This window comes from Dromiciops gliroides, chromosome 6 (assembly GCF_019393635.1).
Source record: "Dromiciops gliroides isolate mDroGli1 chromosome 6, mDroGli1.pri, whole genome shotgun sequence".
In the NCBI taxonomy this organism is placed as follows: domain Eukaryota; kingdom Metazoa; phylum Chordata; class Mammalia; order Microbiotheria; family Microbiotheriidae; genus Dromiciops; species Dromiciops gliroides.
This window is the reverse complement of record NC_057866.1, coordinates 168,468,412-168,490,597: the sequence shown is the minus strand read 5'-3', so window position 1 is coordinate 168,490,597 and position 22,186 is coordinate 168,468,412. Positions and strand designations below refer to the sequence as shown.

The 22,186-nt window shown below is 39.1% G+C and overlaps 1 protein-coding gene across 14 annotated transcripts in view; it reads right to left on the bottom strand.

The window, feature by feature from the left end:
- Positions 1-1,097: 1,097 nt before the first annotated feature.
- Positions 1,098-22,186, bottom strand: part of TRIM2 (tripartite motif containing 2) — a 208,958-nt gene continuing 187,869 nt past the window's right edge. For 13 of the 14 annotated variants that reach the window (XM_043969497.1, XM_043969489.1, XM_043969493.1 and 10 more), the window contains 4 exons: positions 9,184-9,364; positions 7,694-7,764; positions 7,453-7,593; positions 1,098-5,791 (listed from right to left, as the gene is read on the bottom strand). In XM_043969497.1, the coding sequence (XP_043825432.1) occupies positions 5,639-5,791; positions 7,453-7,593; positions 7,694-7,764; positions 9,184-9,364 (546 nt within the window). In that variant the 3' untranslated portion in view covers positions 1,098-5,638. The remainder of the gene's footprint in view (positions 5,792-7,452; positions 7,594-7,693; positions 7,765-9,183; positions 9,365-22,186) is intronic. The other variant, XM_043969502.1, reaches the window with a different exon arrangement.

Genomic DNA, 22,186 nt, shown 5'->3' with positions numbered 1-22,186 from the left:
TCAGGTTCCTCTGCATCAAGCAGTCATAACTAGTAAATTTTACTCCCAGGGCAAAGACCACAATCTTTGTCTGTGAAAGTGGGGTGAAGTAGACTTTTTTTTGGTGGGGGCAATAAGACTTAAGTGTCTTGTCCAGGGTCACACAACTAGTAAGTGTCAAGTGACTGAGGTCAGATTGGAACTCAGGTCCTCCCGAATCCAGGGCCGGTGCTTTATCTACTGTGCCACCTGGCTGCCCATGAAGTAGACTTTTAACTAAGATGCGGGCCAATGGGGAACTGGCAGAGAGCCCAGGACATCATTGTTAGGACAATGAAGGATGGTGCTTTGCGGTAGTGGGTTTTGGAGGGTGGGAAGAACCCCACTGGGGTTGTCATCTGGTAGCTTCCAATTTTACTTACTCATTCTTGCTAACTAGGTATAATTGGGGAAAAATAAAATATTAAATTAAAAATATATACATGATATATATACATATATCTATACATATGTATGTATATATGTATGTGCCTATATGCATATACACTGCTGGAGCCATCACTGACCTAGATGTTGCCTGTGTTACAACTTCAGTATGGCCCCCTGTATGGACACTCTTGAGCTGCTGAAAGAACTGGACAGATTGGGTGGCAGTCGCATCCTCTGTTTCTAAGTTCTGCCAGTAAAAGCCCCAGTCAGTTATTTGTATTCCCCCATCTACTCAGAGCTTCTGATTCTGCTGATCACTTGTCACAGATGTATTCTAAATGTTAAAAATCTTATCTTTTTATAACATACTAGGAATTCCTAGACTCACACTGGGATATACATTGAGTACTGCCCACCACAAACTCCAGGTGGCGCAGTAGATAAAGTGTTTTGACAGAGTCAAGGAGACCTGAGTTTGAATCCTGTCTCAGATAGGAGCTGCCTGATCCTAGGCAAATAGCCTGGACTTTGTCACCCTCAGTTTCCTCATCTGTAAAATGGGGGTAACAGTAGCACCTACTTCCCAGTGTTGTTGGGAAGATCAAACCAGACAATATTTCTAAAGTGCTATATAAATGCTAGCTATTATAAGTTCTCCTTTCTTTTAGTCAATGGAACAAGACTATAAGTTGAAATGAACAGTGTTACAACAAGCATTTATTAAGCACCTAATTGTGTCCAGCGCACTGTGCCACATAGGAACAGTCGAAATACACAGCTTTAGGTACAAAGAAAAAGAAACCTTCACCCTGAAACCAACCGAGGAAACGAGCTTTATTATAACATTTTGAGAGTTTGCGCATGGTCAAGATATACATTTAAATCTTGTTTCTCTTATATTTCATGACAATAAATTTAAAGTTTTTATTTGTAGACTAAAGCATCCGTGATGCTACACACACATACACACTCACACACTCACACAAACACTTTTGATACAAGCTTTCATCCTTGACCTGAAACAAGCAGTCAGTATTTTGTTTTGTTAGAGAACCAATGAGAATATTTCAGTATCAACTTCAGAGAGTGCAAGACATTATATGTTCTGTACATAAAACATGAAATGGACTTATAATGATGGAATGTACAAACACGTCCCCCCACCCCCCAAAAAATCATACTTGCACGCACTCACACACACGCACAATCCCCCCAGGAGTAGGTGTGGAAGGGTCCAAAGTGGAGAATGAGCTAGCACTCTGGCACAGGTTTCCGCTAATGGTGCTGATGAGAGAACATTCCCACGTCATAAAGCAAGAGCAGAAGCACTGAGAATAAGGCCGTGTTGCTTTTTACAAACATTGAGTGCTGTACATTCATTTGAACATAGCCCATTGATCCGTCTACTCTAGGGTGCTAATATCTTCCATATTATCTTCACATGCAGACCACGCAAGCAGTGCACACCAGCTTCAGAATGTGTTGGGGGTTAGTTACATTATTATAATGGGTAGTTTGCTGTCATTTAGAAGCTAAGCAAAAAAAAAAGTTTCTTTATAATAAACACATCTTTAATGGGCACTTCATTTCCATTATGGCAACGCTAGATCCTTTGTTATAAAAAATATTAACAAAAATATAAAATTTAAAGCCCTGCAAATGGTATCGACAGCATCATGTTTTGAAGTAACATCGGATCTTTACAACCAGTGTTTAACATGAAACATTTGCAGCAAAATAGCTGAAATTTTAACCTATGTAAAATGCATTAATGTCTGTATGATTGAAAAAATGTGCATTTTCCCTTCATTTTCTTCTTTTATTTTTTATTTTTTAGAAACTAGGGTGATATGGGATCCCAACTGCTTCTCCTATTTAGATTCTCCCCAGTACAGCCCTCAGAGCCCTTTAAAACTTCCATATTAAAGCCTTGAACTGTTGATGCTCCACCAGTATCATCTACTCATCTGTTCTGGTTAACTCTACATCATCTACTGTTCTGGTTAGCTCTTACGATTACACATACCCTGTGAATTCAACAGCATTAGAACAGGAACTTTTGACAGCTGTCTAGTGGCTAACAAAAGGAATCAACTAAATGTAGGTGACTGGAGGGATTTGTTTAGCTACACAAAAACATTTGGGCAAAAATACCAAGCTTCTTAAAGGGGAAAAAAATACAGATTTTTCACACCCTGATCTTCAAACATTTGTCTTTGGAAGCTTTTAATCCAAGAATTTCTGGCTAATTTAATCAAGTGACAGCTTGGGTCTTCCTGTGTCAAGCAGGGTTGGTCTGTAGTGTGGCTGTGGTAGAATGCTTTATTCACTGACTTCTCAACAGTTATTGGCAGGGTTTTATTCAAGGTGCCCTGGGGTGATCTAAATTAGTGGCTCTTAAGTGCTCCCCCTCATCATCATGTGACAGGTTCTGTACACTTGACAATGAAAATAACAAAGAACTCCAGGGCAGAAAAGAAGGCCTCTTCTCTCTTGTTCTTTCTCTTAGCATACCCAAAATAGTTCAATTTCATTAGGATGTGACAGCTTTACATTTAAATCTTATTCATTAATGTCTCATCAGAAGCACTTCTAAAATGTTCCAGGGAAAAGGGATACAGTAAATGTGCACATATATACTCAAGGAGGAAATGATATCTATATTTCAACATACAAGTATAAATATATATATATTTTGAAAACTTAGTGTTTACTGGAGTGCCCAAAAGATATGTTTTGTTTTTTAAGCAATATTTAGATAGTGGGACAGGTCAGAATTACAGTTTCTAGTAAATTCTATTCCAGTTTGCACTATTATTGCAATTAAATATAAACAAAGCCAACGGACCTAAACAAGCATTTAGGTTCTTCTGGGTAGTATTAAGCCAGGTAAAAAGCATTGCTTAAATCCAGGATTAGTACTCCATATCAGAAGTGAAATGGAAAGTTAGATTCAATGTTTTTTTCTTCATTCATGAACATAATTCAAATCTTATGCAAGTAGAAAATTCTCTTTAAGTAAAATATTCCTAAGATTGAAAGCCTGTGAAAAATGCTTAATATAAAGGCTTTGTTTTTCTTTTAGATTCTGGGATAAACCAAAGTTAATTTAACTGTACCCATTTCTGAGGCTTAAAAACAATATGATAAGTGTGGTGAGTCTGTCCTCCCTGTCCTGCAGAGTAATGGGACAAACCAAAGTCAAAGTTGTAGGCTTGCTGCCCTTATTCTGGAAAAGAGTGTGGTGGTTGAACATTCTGAAAAGTGTTATTGAATTTTACAACTACCTTGTAGGCTCAAAACAAAGACAAAGTTTAGAAATTCCACCTAAACAAGAGGTACCAAACCTCAAAGTACATCTCCCTTTAAAAAAAAAATTGTTGAGTCTTTACTAAGCTCAGGGGTTGTTTGGAGTAGAAAGGTTCTTAACAGTCAACTAGAAATGATACACTGATTTACTCTATAAAAAAAGAAAGAAAAATCCTTTATAAAACAATTATTAGTTCTTAAAACAAAGAAAAAAACTGAAAACATTATTAAAGAGTTGCACAGATGGGAGAACTTTTAAAAAATTCTAAGGTGCTTAAAAAACAAATATTCTTTCAAATTGACACCATTTTGATTTCAACTGAACATAAAATTAAATGGGGAGAGAAGATAACAATATTATTTTAACAGTAATAGCGATACTTATAACCATTGAGCTAATTATGCTGAAAATATTGCTTAAAGTAGATTAACCTTGGTTTGAACTGTTTCACATATGTTGCAAAAATCGTAAAACTTATCTTTTTAACTGAAAGGTGGCTATCACCACCATCAGGGGAAAATGGCCCAAATTGGTCTTCTAAAGAATTTTCCCACAGAGGGATCATGTTCATATGATTGAATTAAGTTGGGAAGTAAAGGAATGTACCAAAATGTTGACATGAGGATGGTCTCCTCTTTCAGGGTGCTGCCTATTTCAATACATCATCAAATGCTTGGCTATATATATATATATGTATATATGTATATATATATAATACACTCTACCTTATCCTATAACCATGTTTACAGAATCCCTTAACCTTTCTATTCATCAGACAGTGATAAATAACCATAACATGCTCTTACCTGTAATGTTCTTAAGGTAACACAACTTTGGTAACACTTGCTTTTAATGCTGAAACCATTCATCGATCACTTACATACCTTTGGCTGACCACCCCATGTCTTCCAAGGGCTACTTGTATGGCTCTCTGTCCTAGGCGATACTGTGTGTCCTACCATTTGTGCTGATGGGTTGCGGAAGGCAGAGCTTACACTTTTGTGGAGGGACCAAAGGACGAATGTGGGAGCATGGCACATGTGGAAGAACTGGCTTTTTTTCTTATTACAACCCAATATGTTCATTTTGTGTTAATGGGATTATTTGTTTATTGAAAGGTAGCATTAACTACTATAGTGTGACAATGATTTCAAAGCCTTAGGAATATCAGGTGCCCCCCCTGCAAGCATACTTTGTGTTTTGCTACCAGGTGAGCAAAAGAAGGTAAAAAGAACACACAGAAAAGGTCTTTGATCTATTCCCAAATAAATGGGAAATTTGCATTGATTCTTATAGTGCTAATGTCAAGGCATCCTGGGCCTGACAATCAGAGCAATAAGGATTTTGCAAGGCAGCCTTACTTTGTAAAAGGAACCTAAATATTTAGTTATAGTTGCCGATGACAATGACGGAAGAATGCCACGAGTAATACATACCATGAAAGCTGAGGTCTAGAACACTCCCAGATCTTATACCTGGGTTAAATAACATATACCTACAGTAAGTAAGTTTTGTATGTGGAAGCTCTGAGCAAAAGCTACCATTCACAGGCTCAATAAATGTCTTCAAATGTTTGAGCTTTTCCAAAATGTTGGTTTGTTGATTCGCAAAATGAGTCATCAGCTATGCAAATTCCTGTTCTACTAGTCAAAGTTCGCAGGTTTGAGATTCTGCCATTTTAAAGGATTCGGGAGAAGAGTTTTCTGTTTTAAATGCTAACGATGAGTTATGGAAATCAGAGGTGCAGTCTTATAGTCTTAAGTAAACAGTTATGTTTGGAAACCACCATGAACAAATCCAATGGAGATTCCTTCAGACATGAAAATGAACTCAGTCTTGTTATAGTTAGCTTCTGCATGGAGCAATCCAGTCCAGGTTATAGCACATGACAGTGACTTAGGGATACTCAGATACCTGGTGTTATTGCAAGTATCGGTAGACCTTGAAACAGTGATTTCCAGAGTCTGCCACTACAACATGACCATCCGAAGTTAAAGCCAACCCTTGCGGACCATAAAGTGGATCAGCAGATGTGTTAATGTAGGATAAAAATGATCCACTTCCATCGAAAACCTTAAGAAATATAAAATTATTTGTTGTGTCAGAGAGAACTAGTAATGCTACTAATCCTAAATAAGAACTCCTCTTAACTTTATTAAATTTACCACACTTTCAAGTTCAGCTCGCCCACACAGATCCCACCTTAAAACATCTTGTTTTTTACCTTCTCCCTCCACAGTTGTCACCTGATGCATGAATCTTGGTCAAGAAGAAACTCGATTTGGGATGGGAGAAAGAATAGGGAAGGGAAGGAACAGATAATGAAAAGTAGCTCTCTTTGTATTTATTCTCCCTGACTCTTCTTCAGCTCTCTACTTTCTAGATAATTGGGGACGAATGGGAGAAAATATAAAATTAAGAGTCAGGCAATGAAAGGATTGGCCTTAATGCACTAGTCTGGAAGAATTACTATATGCAGTTTAAAAAATAGCATTTATAATTCTATTCCCTTAGTTTCCCTACTTAGAGGGGAACAATACTTTTTTTTTTTTTAAAGAAAGCTAAATATAAGATGATTTTCTGATCTGTACATCTTAGTGACTTAGCCTTCTTTCATTTCCCTATTTTTGCTGTAATAACTTGCAGGGATAATTATATGGAAGAAACAGATTTGGGGCCTTTTTTACTTTCTGCACATGGGTCTAATATAATTTTTATTAGATAATTGCCTCCTTCATATGTAGATGCCTAAGGGGAAATTAAGCAGTCTCTCAAATATGGTACACTTAATGTATTTTTAGGATCTCAATTTGGTTTCTTTTGGGCAAATGCTCTATAACGGCGGGGAAGGGTGTTCAAATTTTTGTGTATCATAGACCCCTTCAAGAGTTTAGTGAAGCCTAATGGTTTGTTGCCTATATTCATAATTAAAGGAAATGCTAAATTTCAAATAGAGGTTATTGAAAAATAGAAAGTATTTTTTTTCTCATCTGAGTTCAAAATTCCTCTGAATCATACCTATGTTTTCCTTAGAAGTCCACAGACCCTGGTTTAGAAATTTTGATCAAGGGGGCAATTAGGTGGGGGGCAACTCGGTGGCACAGTGGATAAAGCACCAACCCTGGATTCAGGAGGACCTGAGTTCAAATCTGGCCTCAGATACTTAACACTTACTACCTGTGTGACCCTGGGCAAGTCATTTAATCCTCATTGCCCCACAAAAAGGAAAAAAAAAAGAAATCGTGATCTTCTAGGATGCCAATTAGTGTCCATTTCATTGTGAGAGAGACATTTCAAAGGTCATATTGATTTGGGTCAAAAAGACTGATTTGGTGCTTCCTAGACTTCAGAGTAAAGTTAGTCTGAACAAAATTTGTACTGGCGGACATGACCCTATCTCTGTATGACCATCCTTCTTGGTAAGACCCATTGCATTCAATGTGCATGTGCATACATGATGTGCAAGGACAATAAGACAGGTTTTTCTATAATTAGGATGTATCAGAGACTCTTTATGAATTCAAGAGGGTTCTCTGTGATCATTTCTCCATCACAGTGATTTCTATATTTCCCCATCATCCTGACTTATGCTTTGTTGGCATAATAGTGACCTTATAATGTTCTAAACTGACCCATTAATAATGCAGAAGAATGTAATATCCATGCCCATCTATCCTCTGTTTTTCACCAAGTGCTTTCAACAAATATATCCATAAGTCAACATTTTTAGTTACCTGGATTCTACTATTTCCCCAGTCTGCCACAATGATATTTCCATTTGAATCCACTGCTACCCCTGTTGGGGCATTAAACTGTCCATTGCCTTCTCCATTAGAACCAAACTTCAACATGAATTCTCCTTCTTGATTAAATACCTGTGTGGGAATATTTTTAAAAAATATTTTATGTGGATAATAAAGAGAGCTGGAGTTGTGGTGAGAGGATGGTGATAAAAGTGGTAGTAGTTTACAGTACCTTGACTGAATGATTATGAAAATCTGTAACAATAATTTCATTGTTGCTGTTAACAGCTGCAAAATGAGGACCTATAAAAGATGAAAAAGAACAACATGTGATGATAAAGTCAATATTATTAACAACAACAATATAAAGTAGCCACATTACTTAAAAAAACCCCTCAATATGTTAAATTCAATCATTTAAGGGGAAAAAACCAAGAATCAGAGCCAGAAGGGACCTTGAGAGGTCATTTGATCATTGCTCTGACTCTAAATCAAAGGATCCCTATGACTTTCTAGACTTATGGTTCCCAAGAGATCATCTAGTCCAATCCCCTCATTTCATAGGCAAAGCCTTGAGAAGTTAAATGACTTGCCCAAGGTCATACATATTCTAGTCACCAGGATTTGAACTTGTGTTTTTGTATACCAAATTTTGGTCTATTCTGCCTTTTTAAGGTCAAGGTTTAGATTTCTAGTAGTTCTAGTGAAGTGGAACAAGCAATAAGCAGTGAGAATCCATCCTTCATGCCATCATCTGAAAGTCACGTCTATCGGCTTCATTGAGTTCCTATGGATTGTTTACAAGAGCATCTCTTTTTGAGGAAAGACGCCATATCTCTTCATTCTGAGTGAAAGGCCTTACGTCAATAATATCTTCAAATGTGCCAGAAAACCCACACTTGAGAATTTGGGGTGACAATCAGAACTTGGCAGAACTGGAGATAAAGCACAAACCAAGGTCAGGCACCAAGTGCTACAATGTATGAAAAAGTCATTAAAGAAAACTTATGAAAATACTTTCAGCCGCTTATTGCAGATGTGAACACCTAGATGAAGTGGCAGACCTAACATGGTGCTATCAGGAGAAATGATATAAGATGCCTCCCTCATTCTTGGGAAGTACTCCTAAGCTGACGGTCTCTAAAAAAAAATCAATCACCTGAAAAGAGGACAAGGACTTTTGTTGTTGTTGTTGTTTGTTTTTTTGTTTGTTTGTTTGGTTGTTTTTTTTTTTTTTGCAGGGCAATGGGGTTTAAGTGACTTGCCCAGGGTCACACAGCTGGTAAGTGTCTGAGGCTGGGTTTGAACTCAGGTCCTCCTGAATCCAAGGCTAGTGCCTTATCCGTTGCGCCACCTGGCTGTCCCCGACAAGGACTTTTGAGGTGGTTCCCTTGGGATTCTTTAAATGGTGTCACAATTGGGCTGGGTACTTGTTTCATTTGTTCTTCAAGGTCATGCTCATGGACTAGAGTTCTACAGAGCAGACCTCTGCCATAGCCTCAACTGCTAAAAAAAAAACCATAACAGGTTTCTGTCCAACTTACATCCTTCTTTCTGTCCTTGTGGTTAACTGAGAAGCACTGAACATGCCTTGGCATGACCTCAATCCCCAGCATCTTTCCAATCTCAAGGAAACATGCTAGGGATGTGGCCTCTTCAACATGCTCCATCATCATGCATATGTGAGCAGAAGAAGCATAAAAAAGGGGATTTACATATTACCATCGAGTGTACCTGCAAACTGCCTGTCCCCATTTCCTCGGCTACCAAACCTGGTCACGATTTTCCCATTGGGCTGGAAGATGAAGACACAGCATGCTTTGTTGTCCACCACTATGATGTGTCCGTTGCGGTCCACAGACACACCTTTTGGTCCCATCAACTTTCCTGATCCAATTTTTGTCTGTAAGGGACAAAAAGGATGGTGATCAGGTTGCAACTAGCGTTTTAAATAATCTAGTGTGTGGAAGTAATGGAAACAAGAAATATTCTTGGAAAATGAAAAGATACAGTTCTGGGTTTCCAAGGTGTCATAGAATCTATTTTGTTCAAATAAATTAAGTAAATAAACAGCCACACAAATAAACAAACGAACAAATAAATGAATGAATGAGCGAACAAATGAAAAAAATAAATGAATGAATGAATGAAAGCCCTCTGCTAAAATTGTTACTTTCCTTTCCAGAAGTCATAATTGCCTTTCTATAGGAAGAGAAACAATTAAAGGAACAATTCAAAGATCCATCATTCAAAATCTCATTTCCAAAGCTCTGATATTATATTGCTAATTCACTAGCTTGCAGGCAGTATGGTAAAACCTTAACTGTACTATTACTTTATATTTCTGAAACATTTGAGATCAAGTTGGAGTAGACTGAATTCCATCCAGAGTCTGCAATTATTAGATGGCCACCATAATGGTTAAATAATCCAAGTATTTTACCATATTATAACAAGAGAGAAGCATCCAATTTTTGTAAGCTAAGGATAAAATATCAAGTAAATATTAATGTTTTCTCTTTTCTGAATAGGTTGGATCTGACGAGATGCTTTTACAATCAACTGGGAGGCTCACTCAATGGTTCAGGTGTTCAGACAAAGGTGGATGTTGATAAGCATGGATTCCATCCTCACTTTTGGTATTCAGTGGATCTCTGTTCACATCCTAATTGAGTAATGATAGAAATGAAGGTAAGACCTATACAGCACATTTACTTTTTTTGTCCTATTTCACCATCCCCTAGGATGCTTGGGAGCAAGCACTTATCACAAAACGGGACATTTATATCCCCCAATTCTTTTTTTTTTTTTTTTTGCGGGGCAATGGGGGTTAAGTGACTTGCCCAGGGTCACATAGTAAGTTTCAAGTGTCTGAGGCCGGATTTGAACTCAGGTACTCCTGAATCCAGGGCCGGTGCTTTATCCACTGCACCACCTAGCCGCCCCCTATATCCCCCAATTCTTAAGAGAAATTGAATACAGAGAAAGTAGGATGGACTCTTACTGTAAACAGCTTCTAAAACTGGACAAGTCCATGACCAATACCCTTGTTCCTGTCTTCCAAGGGAGTAACTTCCTTTCTCTTTGTTTTAAAAAGACATTTAAGGATAAAGCACCAGCCCTGGATTCAGGAGGACCTGGATTCAAATGTACCCTAAGACACTTGACACTTACTAGCTGTGTGACCTTGGGCAAGTCGCTTAACCCTCATTGCCTCACCAAAAAAAAAAAAGACATTTAAAGGGCAGCTAGGTGACACAGTGAATAAAGTACCAGCCCTGGATTCAGGAGGACCTGAGTTCAAGTCCGGTCTCAGACACTTGACTTTTTTTTTTTTTTTTGCGGGGCAATGGGGGTTAAGTGACTTGCCCAGGGTCACACAGCTACTAAGTGTTAAGTGTCTGAGGCTGGATTTGAACTCAGGTACTCCTGAATCCAGGGCCGGTGCTTTAACCACTGCGCCATCCAGCTGCCCCGACACTTGACTCTTATTAGCTATGTAACCCTGGGCAAGTCACTTAACCCTCATTGTCCTGCTCCCCCAAAAGACATTTATCCAATTAAATTTAATATAAGTATTAAACATTATACAACAATAAGTGCTTACTACATGCCAAGCACTGTGAGCAGGAGTACAAAAGTGCTGGAGATAAAACAAAACAAAAATTAAGTGGTTTTAGCTCATTAAAAGCTTACATTTTACAGGGAAGAAAGCAATACATGCACAACTAAGCAAATACAAAGTTTATATACTGAGGAATCAGAAAGGTCTCTCATGGGTGACAATTGAGCTAAGACAAATAAAGCTCAGGTGTCCAGGAGGCAGAAGTGAGGAAGAACAATATCTGATTGTGGAGGTATGGTCTTTACAAAGGCCTGGAGGAAGGAGATGAGATGTGATTTAATGGGGAATAGCCAATAGGCTAATTTAATTTATTGAACGAAGTGAAGAAATGTGAAACCGGGCTAGAAAGGTTCAAGCCAGATTAAAAGACTTTTAAGGCCAAATAGAAGAATTTGTATTGTAGGGGAGCCAGCCTGGTATGAAGGAAAAATACACTGGCTTTGGCGTGGACACCAGGACTTAAATCTAGCCTCTACCACTTAAATGCCCATGTGACCCTGGGCAAGTCGCTTAATCTATTTGCTTCATCTATAAAATGGGAATAATAATAGCGCTCACATTCTAGGGTTGTTGTAAGGATACGATTGGATAATATTTGTAAAGTGCTTAGCACATTGACTGGCACACAGTAGGTGCTTTAATAAATGCTTGCTTTCTTCCTTATATTAAACTTTAAGATTGGCAAGGCATTGAAATGCATAATTATCTCATTTGATCTTTAAAACAACCCCATGAAGGTAACAGTGTTCTTGTTGAAAATATGAGGAAACTGAGGCTGAGATAGGTAAAGTAGAATCAGTAAGTATCTGGCAAAGGTTTCAAACTCCAAGTCCAATGCTGTGTCATGCTTCTGTTCCCCAATTCAGAACCCTGAGGAGTAACCAACAGTCATGTTCTCAGGTTCTATCTCTGGCCCTCATCTCTTCTCCGTCCCTTGGCTCTATTATTCCTTTCCAGGATTTCAACCATCACCTTTAGGCAAACAACTGTCAAATCTCTATTTCTCTTTCCAATCGCTTTTGAAAGCTCTACCTCCTCGTTTTCTACTGCCTGCTAGACATTGTCACATAAATGCGCGGCTGCAGCCTCACACTCAATGCGGCGAATAGATGATATTCTCCTGTGAAGCACCCCCTCCTCCAAATGTCCCTGCAATACACACCCCTCCCTCCAAAGTGCTAATTCCAGTTCTTGGTGCCTCCCAAGTACGGAACCTCAAATCATCATTGGCGTTCACAGTCAGTCAGTTACCACTTGTGTGTTCCTTCACCAAAAGGGTTTTGCCTCAGTCCCTTGTTTTCCTTTTACGCTACAGACAGGGTCCAGGCTCTTGTCATCTCCAGCCCGAACTACAGCAGATACCTCTCCTAACTGGTCTCTCCGCCTGAAGGTCCTGCCCTTCCCAATCCATCTTACACACCGCTATCACATTCCAAAACCACCAATGATTGGGTTACTATCCTGTTCAAAAAACTTCAGTAATTGCCCATTGGCAGCTAAATAAAATCTAAACTCTGGAACCTGATCTTTAGGACCCTCGACAGTCTGTCTCTCTCTTCCTCAGGTCCCCCTACTCCCTCCCCATACGATGGCCAAGTATGGGTTAAAGCAAGATGGCACAATTTGTGCTTCTTCCCTTCCATCACTCTGCTCATACTTTCTATGCAGAATGCTCTCCAACTACTTCTCACTGTGGATACCATATCCATTCTTTTTTTGGGGGTGGGGGGGAGGATGGGGGAGAGGAGAGAGGGGGAGGCAACTGAGGTTAAGTGACTTGCCCAGGGCCGCACAGCTACTAAGAATCTGAGACCGGATGTGAACTCGGGTCTTCCTGGCTCCAGGGACCTGTTCTCTATCCACTGCACCACCTACCTGCTCTCATTCTTTAACTCTCAACTTGAACACATCCATCTCCACGATGCCTTCCTTCCCTGACCACCATAGCTAAAAGTAACTCTTCCCTCTGGATGTCTACAAACTTAGTGTGTTCTATTCATAACTTACTTATCATTTCTTTCTTATAATTGTGTGTGTGTGTGTGTGTCCTGGTTAAACAAACCTCTCCTTACTAAATGGGAAATTCCTCAAGAACAGGGACTATGTGTGTATGTATACACATACATACACACATATACACATACATACACATACCACTTTAGAGTTTACAAAACACTCCCCTCATACCAATTCTGTAGGTTAGGTGGCAATTATAATCATCCTCCATTTGACACATGAGGAAACTGACCTTCAGATAAAGTATATTGATCACACAGTCAGTAGGTGTTTGTGCCAGGACATGAACCAAAGTCTTTTGACCCCCTAGACTGGTGCTTTTCCCACTACATCACCTCTCATTGTGTCCAAACTCATGAACAGTCAAACAGGGGGAGAGTTGATAATTAGTTTCTGTAGAGCTAGAAGATGAAACTAAATGAATATACCTTGTGATTTGCCAAACATTCAATTAGAAAATGATGGTTTTTAAAAGAACAATTAATGACGCTGAGTGGGATGTTTACATCTGTAGTTCTAATAATTCCATTAGAACTAGGATCACCAGGGCAGCTAGGTGGCGCAGTGGATAGAGCACCAGCCCTGGAGTCAAGAGTACCTGAGTTCAAATCCGGCCTCAGACACTTGACACTTAGTAGCTGTGTGACCCTGGGCAAGTCACTTAACCCCAATTGCCTCACTTAAAAAAAAAAAAAAAAAGAACTAGGATCACCGAATCAAAGCCAGAGCTAGAAGGAACCTTAGAGATCATGTAGCCTAATCGCCACATTTTACAGATGTGGAAACTGAGGCACAGAGATGCTAAGTAAATGGCTTAATCTTCTTAAAGAAAACTTTTATTTTTAATTAACAAATATTTATTATCTCCTGTTACCAACCTTTCCCCATCTTCCTCCACCATGAAAAGAAAAAAACCCTCTTAATAAATATGCACAGTCAAGCAAAGCAAATTCCCCCATTGGGGGAATTTCAAATTTCAAAAATGTATGTCTCATTAAAAATTTTGGCGACTGGCTCACCCACTCTTACACATCTAGTATTTTTCAGGGCTGGTGGTCAAAGCTGGGTCCTTTGATTCCAAATCTGGTGGTCTTTTCATTACTAAAATATCGAAGGCCCATGATGGGTTAAATGGGCTTCTGCGTGATGGCCTGGGAATTCATAGCCAAGTGGGAAAAGAAAAGGCATTCTAAGTTCCAAAGAACTAAGTCATAAACAAACTTTTTGGAACAAAAGCTCTTCCTAAGTTAGGAACTGGCCTGAGCCACATTGTGCAGCTGCAAATAGGATGTCACTGCCTTGACTCCATCTCCTGGCCTTAAGCACTCTCTCTGGTGGCCAAGTAGACCAGCTGCATTGCATTCTTTGTATTTACATCCCAGGGCTTAGCATGGTATAGGCACATAATAGGTTCTTGCTGATTGATCATTTCTTCCTACAGTTCCCTTCTCTAGGATCCACCTGGATAAATGAAGCTTTCTTATAGAGTTACATGATCCTATTACTCTTACTTTAAGTAACAGTTCATAAATAATGGCCGTGGGGGTGGGGGGAGGGGGAGAGCAGCTAGCTAGTGCAGAAGATAGGGCTTTGGGCTTGGAATCAGGAAGACTCATCTTCACGAGTTCAAATCCAGCCTCAGACACATCCTAGCTGTGTGACCCTGGGCAAGTCGCTTAACCTTCTTTGCCTCAGTTCCTCATCTGTCAAATGAACTGGAGAAGGACATGGCAAACCACTCCATTATCTTTGTGGGGTTTTTGTTGGTGGGTTTTTTTTTTTTTTGTGGTGAGGCAATTGGGGTTAAGTGACTTGCCCAGGGTCACACAGCTAGTAAGCGTCAAGGGTCTGAAGCTGTATTTGAACTCAGGTCCTCCTGAATCCAGGGCCGATGCTCTATCCACTGTGCCATCTAGTTGCCCCACACTCCATTATCGTTGCCAAGAAAACCCCCAAAACGGCGTTATGGAGAGTTGGATATAACTGAAATGACTGAACAACAACAACAACAAATAATAAGATATGATTTGGTTTGGTGTTTGGGTTTTTTGTTTGTTTGTTTGTTTTGATATTGGGTCTCTCTATCTTGCACAGGCTGGAAGCACAGTGGCCACTTCTGGGCCCTATCCCAATATGATAATGATAGAAGCTGTGACTTGCTCTGTTTTTCTATAGGGCAGCATTCTGGTCCTCTGTTCTCATGGTTCACTATACTGGTGTTGGATGCTGTGTGTACACTTACTTGGCTTTCACAATATTATAGCTCAAAACTCCTAAGCTCAAGCAATCCAGTAGCCTCAGTCTCCCCCGGTAGCAGGGATACCAGGCCATCATTTCTGGACTAAAATAATTTTATATTAAGTTGAGGCATGCATTTTATGCTAAACTTTACTGAAGCAAACTATCTTCTAAAACCAATCCAATGGAGACATAGTAAGCCAGGTTACCGAAATGTTCTTTATATATCATACTGATATAAATAGGCTAATTATGGTAACATCCAGAACCATAACTAGCAATTTTGGTGCTCAGGGCAAGTACACAAAGCATCGCCTGCCCACACTGGCATATGGGGAATATCTTGCTTGGCTTCCCTGGCTATGACAAGGAGAAAGAGATCATAGGAAATCAACCACCATGGGGAGAGAGACTAGGACACCATGAGACCATTATGTTGGTTTTTTTTGTTGTTGTTGTTTTGTTTTGGCAGGGCAATGGGGATTAAGTGACTTGCCCAGGGTCACACAGCTAGTAAGTGTCAAGTGTCTGAGGCTGGCTTTGAACTCAGGTCCTTCTGAATCCAGGGCCAGTGCTTTATCCACTGCGCCACCTAGCTGCCCCCGAGATCATTATTTTGGAAGGAGCAGGGTAAGGCCCAAAGCTCACTTGGTTTAAATTTTTTTGGTGCCTTCTAACTTTTGATGCCCTTGCAAAGTCATTGTAACCCCATCCTAATTATAGCACTGTCTACATTCCCACCATACTCCTACTGCCCCCCCCCATCCAAAATTTGGTTTATAAAAGAACCTGAGTCCAGATTATAATAGTATTCTTACCAGAAGATGAAGAGACCAATAATGATGAAAATAAATAAAATGCATCTTTAAACTTAAACATTTTTTAAATTAATTTTTTTAAAAGCTAAAGCATTCACATTATGATTTTAATATGGTGATTCTGGGTAGCTTTCATTATATATTTCTGTTTATTTTCCCTTCAAAGAGAACTCAATTTAGGGGTATGTTCAGGAGGAGATTAGATTCAAAACAATATGACACTGGTGTTATAAAGAACAAACCAAAATGTATAAGGGACTCATTCCACTGACAACTGAAATTTTGTTAACCACTCCCCCCAACTTAAATATTTGAATTAAAAGAAAGCAAACTTTCTGGGGGAAAAAAGGGGGGGGGGAAGGGAGAATCTCATTTCATTAATATGCAATATTTTTTTATTTTATTTTATTTTATTTATTTATTTATTTTTTTTGGTGAGGCAATTGGGGTGAAGTGACTTGCCCAGGGTCACACAGCTAGTAAGTGTCAAGTGTCTGAGGCTGGATTTGAACTCAGGTCCTCCTGAATCCAGGGCCAGTGCTCTCTCCACTGCACCACCTAGCTGCCCCAATATGCAATATTTTAATTAAGAGATCAATATCTTCAAATATCATCAAAATAATGATGGGGAAATTATTCAAGAGAGTCATTTGGCTCATCATTCAGTTCAATTAAAAAAAATTTATTGGGCATCTGCCATGTTTGAAGACTTGCGCTAAATCCCAAATGAGTTGTATGCAATTAATTAGTTAGCTGTATATAACTCTCTGTTAGTAAATTAGATGTCTGGGGAGGCACATTAACTCTTTGTGTCCACAGTAAGGAGTCACTTAGCATGTTATAATGGTCATATACTGTGTTATTTGAGTAGCCTGAAAGAATGCCAAGTAGTAAACTGGGCACTGGGAAAACAAGTAAAAGCTGAGTATAGCAGTGAAGAATGCAGGCCACTAGGGCTTGTGGTTTCAATTGGTTCAGGTGTTCATAAACCAACATACCCTGGCACAGCCAGCATGTGGAATTGTTGAAGAAATTCCTTTTTCTCCTTATCCTATATAACATATGGCTGAAACAGCCATTCCAGCTAAAGAACAGGATGATAGGCTGTGAGCAGTTACCACCTAGACTAGGCAGTCCCTGAGATATTTACTCAGGCTGTCTCTGTGTGTATGTAGGGCTTTCCTCAAAACATGCAAAATGGATGCCAAGGGAAAGTCCTTCTGTGTTAGTTCTATGGTATCCTTCTTCCAAGTCAGGAATGAGCCTGGGTACATGGAAGAACCTGGGAAAAGGGAGAATGAAGACTCCCCTCCCATCATATACTCCACTGCTTAATGAATTTCTCATGGAGGGCATATTGAAGCTATAACAATGGTCCTGAAGGGAACCTAACAATAGAGTTGGTTGCAGATAGTGATGTGAAGGATAGAGAAGGTAGGAAAGGGATGGCAGAACTTTCTTAAAGATCATGTCATTATATTGTAGGTGGAGTTGTGAACTGACCCAATAATTCTGCAAAACAATTTGGAACTATGCCCAAAGGTCAATCAAACTGTTCATACCCTTTGATCTAGCAATATAACTACTAGATATGTATCCCAAAGAAATCATAAAAAAGGGAAAAGGACCTACGTCTACAAAAATATTTATAGCACCATTTTTTGTGGTAGCAAAGGATTGGAAATTGAGGGGATGACCATCAATTGGGGAATGGCTGAACAAATTATAGTATATGAATGTAATAGAATACTATTGTGCTATAAGAAATTATGAACAGGCAGATTTCAGAAAAACCTGGAAAGACTTACATGAACTGATGCCAAGTGAAGTGTGAGCAGAAACAGGAAAACATTATACACAGTAACAGAAACATTGTGATACAATAAACTATGATAGACTTAGCTCTTCTCAGCAATACTATGATCCAAGATAATTCCAAAAGACCCATGATGGAAAATGCTATCCACATCCAGAGAAAGAACTGATGGAGTTTGAATGCAGATTGAAGCTATGCTTAAATAGTATCTATTTTTGCTTTCTTTGGTAGTCTTTTTTTTTTGGCTTTTTCTTATTGTTCTGTTTCTTCTTTTATAACATTACTAACTTGGAAATATATTTTACATGATTGCACATGTATAACTTATATTGGATTACCATCTTAAGGAGGGGAGAGGGGGAAAAATTTGGAACTCAAAATCTTTCAAAAAATGAATTTTGAAAATTGTCTTTACATGTAATTGGGAATAAGATACTATTAAAAAAAAGACCATATCACTATTTTCCTCCCTAGAGAATGGCATCTTCCCATTTGTATGACCATAGACCTTCCTTTTAATTCTATGATTAGCATGAATACATATAATCTATGAACTGAGTAAACCAAGCTCTATTACCAATGAAAAAAAGAATGAAAATAAACCATGGCAAGCAAAGTTGTTTAAGATCTATCAGTTTATGTACTTTATGGGCCATAATCTGGCAGGGGACCACAGATCTTGGATCCTTAGGTTACACCCAGAGGACCATAGGTATTGTGGGTACTTAGATTGCACCCAGGTAAAGTAAACACATTTTAAGTAGTTGTTTCAGGACACTACTTAGAGCAGAACTTCTTAACCTCATTGTGTCATGGACACCCTGAGCAATCTGACGAAACTTTTAAAATGTATATACAGGGGCAGCTAGGTGGTGCAGTGGATAGAGCACGGGCCCTGGATTCAGGAGGACCTGAGTTCAAATCCAGCCTCAGACACTTAATACTAGCTGTGTGACCCTGGGCAAGTCACTTAACCCCAGTTGCCTCACCAAAACAAAACAAAAAAATGTATATACGATTAAAAATGAAACCAATGATCCTGAAATACAGTTCAGGTACTCTCCAACCCCCTACCCCCAATTTTTTATAAAGTTCAGGGACCTCTTAGATGTGGTCATGTTCCCTAAAAACAGATTTTACTGTTAAATTTATAGCTAGTTTAGAAAAAATGTAGCACTCTGCAGAACATCAATGTATTCTAAGAAAGTTCTAATGGAACTTAAAGGAAGAGAATGCCATGGTGGATGGATAATTGTTCTTAGAACCAGGAAGGCAAGAGTTCAGTGGCTTCCTTTGACACATACTGGTTGGCTGACTTTAGCAAAATGACTGGATAAGTCCTAACTTCTCACTGTTCTAGGCTAAAAATCCTAAATCACAGAGAAGGTACAAACTACATGTTTAGAAGTTTTTTTCACCCAGTATTCCCCTATACTAATGAGATTGCAAGTCCAGTCCCAATCCCTTAATGGACACGCATAATGGGAAGGTCTATCTTCATTAGATGGCTAAATATTTTCAGATGTCCACTGCTCACCTTTTTTTTTTTCTATGACTGAGTTAGACAACAGATTTCTGCAAATATAAAAAAACTAAATAGAAACACACAAATTGAAAGCCAGAAGCAGAGTCAGGTTTGGGAGGTGGGGTTTAAATCCTCTCCCTCTTCCAGTCACTCTTCCTAAAGACTGATTTAAGAGAAGGCTCGGAAATGAGCATGTCTGAAATGGTCTGTCATTTTGTCACATGCATAAGAAAATGAGAAGTGGCAAATATGTGCCCCTTCAGCCTAAATACACTGGTCAAATTGCAGAGGTGGCAGGTGCCAGGCTGAATACATTTAATTGAGGAGTTTCTGATCCCAGGCCAGAGATTTTTCAAAATGATAAGATAATATAGTACCTGGTCCTAGAGTAATAAGTTCTAGTCTCATCTCTGAAGCATACTGGCTGTGTGACTCTGGGCAAGTCACTTAACCTCTCAGCCTCTGTTTCCTCATCTGTAAAATGAGGGAAATAATAGCACCTACTTTGTTGTAAGAATCAAGAGATAATATTTGTAAAGGGCTTTGCAAACCACAGAAAACTCATAAAAAAACCACTTTAGATCTTGATTATTGTAATTTTGGGGGTGGGGGGTACAGGTCAGGGAGGAGAAAAGTTGATGTATGTTTCTAGGAGACCAGTAGGGTTTGAGACCCGAGTTGAGCATCAAATAGGTACAGTACGTGTGACATAGAGTTGACTGTAATATGTCAGTGGAAGGGAAATGTTTGTTCAAAAGAATTAGGCAACATAATGTAATGTAAACAAATCATGCCAATCTGGGATTTCTAGTCATGACTTCCTATTTGACCTTCGGACAGTCATGGCCTCTCCAGAACTCAAGATTCTTCGGGTATAAAACAAGCAGTTTTGATGAAATGTTCTCTAAAGTTTTCTTCTAGCATACTATTCTTTTAGTCTATTGGGTATAACAGAAGGGATATGAAGAGTTTTCTTTGTCATTGGCAGCAGGGCTGATCCATGATTCTAGGACTAAAGGGTTGAAGGATGGGCTGATACTCCAGGCTAAGGGCTTGTGTCATAGGGCACCCACTAGAGTCTATGAACCAGAAGGGGAGGTAGGGAAGTAGAGGCAAGAAATGACATGTGACCATCATGCTTTGTCTAATCAAATCATGCCTCAAAAACAGGACAAATGTTTTTGGTGCTGTAATTGCTAAGGATTTCTGAGCCTGGAGCCAATGATACTTTATTCCTTTCCTAAGTGTGGCACAGCAGACAGAGTGCTGGGCCTGGAGTCAGGAAGACTTGAGTTTAAATCAAGCCGCAGATACTTAGCTAGCTGTGCCAGCCTGGTTAAGTTACTTGAATCACTGTCTACCTCAGTTTCTGCAGTTGTAAAATGGGGATAATAATAACCAGCTGTGTCATTTTGGGTAAGTCACTGAACCACTGTCTGCCTCAGTTTCCTCAATTGTAAAATGGAGATAATAATAGCACTTACCTCCCAGGGTTGTTGTGAAGATCAAATGAGATAATATTTGTAAAGAGCTTAGTATAGTGCCTGGTTGCATATAGTAAGTGTTTAATAAATGATTGTTTCCTTTATGAGTCTGATGCCTTTCTTGGATGTAGGAGGTTTATCCTTAATTCCTTAAACTTTTGATTTTTATGCCAGCAATCATGATAAAGGCTATTAACTACGGCATTGTCCATGTTTAGTGGAGAGGGACAATTGGGAAATGTACTGGACAAGATAGATTTAGAAGCTGTAGGATTTCTGCCAGTAATCTATTTGATTGTGCCTCTGAGTTGGAGGAAAAAAGGGAATTATTTACTCAATTTTACAATGTCCCAGGACATAGAGGGAACACATAAAGGCATCCTGACTTTTAGGTGAGAGGTTATTAATCTTTTTCTTATTATTAACCCTTCTGGCAGTCACATGAAGCCTCTGTATCCCATCTCTGAAAAATAAATTTAAATGCTTAAAACAAAATACATAGGAAGTCAACTATAATGGAATATAGTTATCAAAATATTTTAAAAAAACAAGCTCACAGACCTTAAATTGAGAATCCCTACTCTAGGGAATGAATGAATGAATCAGCAGTAGCTGGGGGTTGTGACTAGCTGAGCTAATAAGTAGTTAGAATTCTTTCCAGAGTGTGTTTTGAAAAGAGCCACCTTTCCAAAAGAAATGGAGTCAAGAGATTGGTTAGAGGCAGTTGTTCCCAAGGTAAGGAGTTTCCTGGTCCACCCGAAGGTAGGAAGAATGTGTAAGAATAACTGACAACCCTTCTTACCAGCACATAGCCATTACCACACAAGCATTAGAAGTCTTTTTTTCAGGAGAGGGAGGGAAACACAAAACTTAGCTTTTGTCTCTATTTTGGTCAGGACCTGTGATTTCACTGGCGTAAAGAACTTCCAGTAAGGAAAATCCCTCTATGAATACAAAAAGTCAGCCAATGGATCCGTGGCTTATAGCCTGAGAGAGTTGCCTGGGACACAGGCAGAAGATTAGCAAGCTGCCCAGGGTCACGGAATGAGAAATCTCAAGGAGAAAATAGAAAAATACGATCATTATATCAAACCTGGGACTTTACAAAACGAGGAGCCGAAATTTGGACTCAAGTTCTGATTGTTTGAAGTCTGACATGTACTATTATTCACCTGACTAGCTCAAATACCACTTAAACAGAGA